This window comes from Taudactylus pleione, unplaced genomic scaffold (genome assembly GCF_031769625.1).
Source record: "Taudactylus pleione unplaced genomic scaffold, aTauple2 ptg000205l, whole genome shotgun sequence".
Classification (NCBI taxonomy): domain Eukaryota; kingdom Metazoa; phylum Chordata; class Amphibia; order Anura; family Myobatrachidae; genus Taudactylus; species Taudactylus pleione.
In genome coordinates this window covers 2,640,081-2,647,164 of record NW_028284607.1, presented here as the reverse complement: position 1 = coordinate 2,647,164, position 7,084 = coordinate 2,640,081, and the positions used below count along the sequence as shown (strand labels likewise).

At 39.7% G+C, this 7,084-nt stretch overlaps 1 gene segment (V, D, J or C); it reads left to right on the top strand.

The window, feature by feature from the left end:
• Nucleotides 1-825: 825 nt before the first annotated feature.
• LOC148517957 (Ig lambda-1 chain C region-like) lies at nt 826-6,619 on the top strand. The segment is given in 2 exon segments: nt 826-919; nt 6,300-6,619. Coding segments are annotated over 2 exon segments (414 nt in total).
• The last annotated feature ends 465 nt before the right edge of the window (nt 6,620-7,084 follow it).

Below are 7,084 nucleotides of genomic sequence, written 5' to 3'. Positions count from 1 at the left end.
TCTCTGCCAGTGTAGTTACGGCGGCAAAGTAGTTTTACAAAAAATACAGAAGTGTGAGTGCTATGAGCATAATAGAGGATGATTGTTATGAGACTATACAGTGTCAGGTAACCTGATGAACGCTACGGAATTAATTTAGTATCTAGATTATTATTTTGATATATGTCAGTGAGTATCAAACATTACAAGCCAAATGTAGAAATGACAAAAGATATTTTCTATTGCAAAGACAAAATTGACACATACATACTGTATCTATTCTTGAATGTATAAATATCTGAGGTTTTCTCCTTATACATTATATGCATTATTAAACTCATTGTAAGCTCATCATTAATAGTATATTTATTACAATGCCTGATTATAACTGGCACAATAACAGTATGTGGCACAAATGTTGTAAGATATATTTAACTGTTTTCATGCATAGTAATGCTTAAAACCTGTATATACTATGGATCTAATTCATATTCTTTTAATTTCTAATTCAACAAAATAGTTATTTTCTGCACTTTTTTAATGTTTTTTGACAAATTAATGTAAAAAAATAAACCACTGAACTTTTTGTCCGATTTCTGACTGTGTCCATTTATCTCTCGTCCAACAGCCGGTGAAGTGAAGGCCCCCACTGTGTTTATCTACCCTCCATCTGAGGAAGAGTTGAAGACAGACAAGGCCACCATGGTCTGTGCTATGAGTGATTACACCCCAAACACTGTGACAGTGGAGTGGCAGGTGGATGGAGTGAAGTGGACAAATGGAGTCCACACCTCGATGGTCAGCAAACAGACCGACAACACATACATGAGGAGTAGTTTCCTCACCATGCCGTCCTCTGAGTACACCAAACATAATGGTTACTCCTGCAAAGTGACACATCAGGGCAAAGACTTTGTGAAGACAGTGAAGAGATCAGAGTGTATTTAACATCCCTCCCTTCTTCTGTCTAATCCTCTAGTGACCTGAGTTCTTAAGTTACACTTCTTCCCTGCTAAGGGGACAGTTTTATGACAATAAATGTCTCTGCCTCTTAAAGCAGTTGATAGATTAAATTGTTCAATTTTCCCAGAATATTTTTAATTAGAATTCTTGCATTTTCTATATTCTTCTCACTTCCTCTTCCATCAAATCCCTGTAACAGATCACATTAGCCCAATATCTGTATGAGCCATATCTTGTTTCCTATGTGTGTCACATTGTCTTTGTGAGCCATTCAATAAATAATTGTATCTTTATCAAGTATTTGTTATTATTCAGTGTGAAACCTCTAAGTATACCCCATCATACATTATGCAGATATACTATCTCTATATACTACTGTATTCATTATACAAACTATTAGTGAGACATTGAAATCAATGTTTATATTTGCTGCATTCATCCCCCACATAGATAGCGGTGTACTGACAACTTTATAGATAGTTTGATGACTACTAACATCTACACATGAAATGGAAACATCCAGCAAGATAACATTTAATTAAACATACACTAAAATGCATCAATAGAGTAAGATGAATATAGCAATAATAAATGCTGTTTGTGGGCCATGTGCGTTGGATGAAACAATCTCTCTCCAAAGTACGGCTTTAAATATCTTTTTAAATATGTTTTAAATATCATGGCTTTAAATGTCTTTCTGTAGCAGTGAAAAGAATTGTCAAAATGGATATAGAGGAATTAAGTTTCTCCACCTCAGGTCACACATCTTAGTGATTATCAAAACGTATTATATCTATTAGAAAAGGAGAAAGATTATGTGGAATGCTCGATAATAAAGGCAATACATAAACATCTGGTTTCACCCACCTAACAATCCCCTTATCATTAACAGCGATCACTAGCGCCCCCAGGTCTGCTGTGCTGTACTCTGATGTTATGAATGGACAAGACCCTTCACCCCCTATAGTTGCTAATACTCAGTACATAGCATCCTCTAGATAGAACCAGTTTATGTTTTGCAGCTACTAAGTCACTGGTATTAATAATCAACTCTTTCCCTGTTAAAGTGATAAGTAAATGTGTTATACAGAGCATACAACACATAATAATGTGCTGGCAGTGAAATACTTATAGCACTGTGATCTTCTATAGTCACTCCTAAAATGATAATTACAGTAAATAACAGCCTATTGGCAGCTGATGTTCGAAATATACTGAACATTCATCACAAATATTGTCAGCAAAATAAAATATAGTTGAACATAAGTCTGTTTGCGGATCGTATCTTGTGTACTTTTACTCTGCGTGTGCTCCTGAACCAATGAGTGTGTAGGTAAGGGCGACGCAGAGTCATATGCAATAAAATCGCACCTACTCTCGCAAAAACATGGATGTAAGTGAGCTGTGACAGTGTGTTCTCATGTAGGTAATGCTCACTGACAGCGTTCCGATGGGACTACGGCTGCACAGAGATTCACTGAACCATAAATACGCTTGTTTTCAAGGGATATTTTGCACCTAGAATAGGGCTCATCAGAACCGGCCCTAGCCAATTTGATGCCCTAGGCAAAATTTGGACTGGTACCCCCTACCCCTACACACATTTTATATATATATATATATATATATATATATACACACCCACTGTAATGGTGCCTCTTACTCAGTGCCCCCAGTATTAATAATGCCCCCTGTAGTAGTGCCCCTGCTAAAAATGCCCCCAGGTAATAATGCCCCCTGTAGTGCCCCAGTTGTAATGCCCTTGTAGTGCCCCCAGTAGTAATGTTACCTGCAGTGCCCCAGAAGTAATGCCCCTTGAAGTGCCCCCAGTCGTAAGGGCCCCTGTAGTGCCACCAGTTGTAGTGCTCCCAATAGTGCCCCAGTAGTAAGGCCCCTATAGTGCCCCCAATAGTGCCCCCAGTAGTAAGGCCCCTGTAGTAAGGCCCCTATAATGCCCCCTTTAGTGACCCCTGTAGTGCACCCAGTAGTAAGTCCCCCCCCCGCACACACATACACACCAAAAAAAAAACAATACTTACCTTAAACCCCACTTCAGTGCTGCTGCCATCCGTCCCCGGCACCCTCTTCTCGGAACTATGGGAGTGACGTCATGACGTCACACCCACAGTGCACTGCGGGACCCAGAAGCCGGAGCTCAGGAGTGGGCTCCATCCTCCGGCTGCCGCTGGCACCGGGATGGGAGAGAGGAGAGATGGAGCCAGGCACCCGCTGGTAACATACTCTCAGTGGGCGCCTGGCAAATGGAGGGTGCAGGGGGTGTGAACGCTGGGCCGGCGGGCCCCTTAAGCCGCTGGGTCCCATAGCAACCACACCCCCTGCACCCTCCGTAGTTACGCCACTGGGCAGCGGCAGGCAGGGGGGCTGTGCCGGGTGGGGGCAGCATCAGAGACATCAGATGCCCCTGGACATTCCAGTCCCCCCTAGGCAATGGCTTATAATGTCTATGCCTAGGGCCGGCTCTGGGGCTGATGCAAGTGCGCACTGATGATGATGTACAGATAGGGCCGACCTGGCCACAGAGACCTGTACAACTCTGCATAACAGCAAATACACACATTCAACTCCATGCACAACGGTGGCAGCAATTATGGCCGACTTGCGGTCAGCTCCACATTGGCCCCCATGTAACAAGGGATGTGAGTGTCCTGCTGTCTGGCACACAGACATTTAGTTACTGGTTTTGCTTTTCAGCTGGACGATGCCAAATACAGTTTATGTTACCAAAATGTGATACTACCGTAGCAACATCATGAAAATATACAAGAGAAGCATTTATTGCTACATCACCATAGATATGAGATCAGGTGTTAGATAAGACTGGCATGAAAAAAACATTTATATTAGTCTACCTAAAATGCCAGCTTACCATCAGATGCTAGTAATGCCCTAGGTATACAATGCAGAAGACCTAGTTTTTGTATTATGCTACAGCACTGTGGTATGTATTTGGAACTGGGACCCAACTCAACGTCCTCAGTAAGTACTACATTTACCAGAATCACATTCATTTCTGTGTTCACGCCATCTTTTCTTTATCATTTCTCCACTAATCTTCACTGCATATAAATTATATTTATCTTGTTTTATTCCTACTTTGAATGCATCTATTCATTTAAAGGTCTTTTCACCATTCTGGATGTCATTTTCCTGCGTACCAATCTCACTCTTGCTTTGACATAATTAAATATAAGATGCAAAATGTTGAAAAGTAAACATTTATATTAATTAAAGTGTTTCAGGATAGTTTCTTAAATTGCATTTATTTTAATGATATAAACTGTTATTTGTTGACTGTGAAAATATTTTGTTTTAACTATAATAGTTGTATAATTATTTGCTCTCTGACTTATAAATATCAGCTTATTTACAGCTACAGGGAAATTCTAGGCTATGCTGTTTGAGAGTAATATAAATTCTTCTAGATAATTAGGGCCAGTACAGAGTCTACAGACATTAGAACATTAAACTGTTTATGTTGTGCAAAAAAAAACAAAAACAGCTCGCCTATTCTAGAACAAACAGTTTTAATTCTGTCCCTCTGCCAGTGTAGTTACTGCTATGGGGACAATATTATTGCACCAAGGGATTTGTACAAAGACATAGAAGTGTTAGTGCTGTGGGTAGAATATATGATCATTACTATAAGACTAGATAGTGACAGTTTACATTATTTGCTCTACAGGATCAAGTGAATTAGTGCTTAGAATTCTATTCTGACACAGGACATTGGAAGCCATCAAACATTACAAAGGAAAATTGTTAAAAGAAAAGGGTGACAAAAGACATTTAGCTACTGTCTAGACATGTAATATACTGTAAATACATATGTGTGCTTATGGTTATACATTTCTGCGGTTGTCTCATTAATAGATATTATTATCCTCATTGTAAGAACATCATTTATAGTAAGTACATTACAAAGCTGACTATAACTGACAGCTTTATTACTGTTGCTGTAAGAGATATACAAGAAGTGTCCAAAACCTATATATAGTATAACTTAATGAACTTTTATGCTGTGTTGCAAAATAACAAAACTACAACATGAATAACTGTAACAGCGCGCCCATTAATGTGTCACCTTATAACAAATAGTTACAGTTCTGTTACTCTACCAGTGTTGCCATGGGGACAATATTATTGTGCTGAGGTATTTGTACATAGGGACAGAAGTGTGAGTCCTGTGGGCAGAATAGATGATCATTACTGTATGAGTAGATAGTGTCAGTCTACGTTATTAATGCTATAACATCAAATAATTTAGCATTTTCAATGACAATGGTCAGTGGGAGCCATCACACATTGGGCCTGATTCAGAGCCGCTCGTTCGTTCGGAGCGATGTTCGCACATCTGCGCATGCGTATGGGTTTTAGTACGCATGTGTGAACCAGTCAGTGTGGTCAGAAATCGTGTGCTCGCAAAATAGCGAATGCCTGGTAATTTGAGTGACAGGATGAGGCGTTTGTGGGTGGTAACAGGGGAAGGTGCTTGAAAATGGGGAGTGGAGACCTGAACGCAGGCGTGCCAAATGGTCCAAACGGGCGTTTAATGGGAGTGCATAATTAACAAAGCAGCGTCATTGACCATGTCACTTGGGTGTCTTTTAGCCAGAACTGCTCGCATGATTGCGGTAAGAAAAACAAACCACAAGAATAGCGAGCAGTTCATTCGCCTTTCGATGTACTCGATTAATCTAATAAATAGCGGAGATGATGTATGATGCGAGCGGCCAGGGGGCGTTTTTATCAAAAAACCGTCCGCATGTTTTGTTCGCTCGTTCAGACATAGAGGCGTCAACAGACCGCAAACAGCAAACGATCAATTTAAATAGCCAGCCCATTTTTCTGGACGAGCGAGCGCAAATTGCGTCCAGTTCTGCATCAGACCCATTATACGGCAAAGTTATAGAAAGCAAAGAGTTTTTTCGTTACTGCCAAAACATGTGTACACGTACAGTATGTGTGCTGGAGCGTATACATTTATGTGGTTGTCTCATTATATAGATATTATTAACCATATTCGAAGAACTTTATCTGTGTTAAATACTTTTCACACCTGACTATAACTGCCACATTTATGTATCACTGTTACTGTGAGAGATATTTAGCTGTTTCCTGGCTAAGTTAATTAATATAATAATGTCCACACTCTGTATATAGTATGATATATTTCATATTCATGTGATTACTAATTCCATACAGTTAATCTTTTACAGTGAAATGACAAATGAATATTAAAATTAAGAAAAAGCAACAGACTTTAAAACTGCTATTAGATTTTATTTCTCAAGCTATGAGCAATTTCTGACTGTGTCCATTTTCCCTTCATCCAACAGCCGGTGAAGTGAAGGCCCCGGCTGTGTTTATCTACCCTCCATCTGAGGATGAGTTGAAGACAGACAAGGCCACCATGGTCTGTGCTATGAGTGATTACACCCCAAACACTGTGACAGTGGAGTGGCAGGTGGATGGAGTGAAGTGGACAAATGGAGTCCACACCTCGATGGTCAGCAAGCAGAGCGACAACACATACATGAGGAGTAGTTTCCTCACCATGCCGTCCTCTGAGTACACCAAACATAATGGTTACTCCTGCAAAGTGACACATCAGGGCAAAGACATTGTCAAGACAGTGAAGAGATCAGAGTGTGTTTAACATCCCTCCCTTCTTTTGCCTTATCGTCTAGTGACCTGAGTTCTTAAGTTACACTTCTTCCTTGCTATGGGGACAATGTTATGACAATAAATGTCTCTGCCTCTTGAAGCAAATGATAGATTAAATTGTTGCATTTTCCCAGATTATCTTTATTTAGAATTCTTGCATTTTTTTATATTCTTCTCACTATGAAATCCCTGTAACAGATCACATTAGCCCAATATCTGTATGAGCCATATCTTGTTTCCTATGTGTGTCACATTGTCTTTGTGAGCCATTCAATAAATAATTGTATCTTTATCAAGTATTTGTTATTATTCAGTAAACATCTAAGTATATCCCATCATACTGCATTATGCGTATATATTATGTCTAGATACTATTCATTATACAAACTATTAGTGAGACATTGAAATCAATGTTTACAGATGAAGCCAGCCTCATTGTTGCCGCGATGTGCCTGCA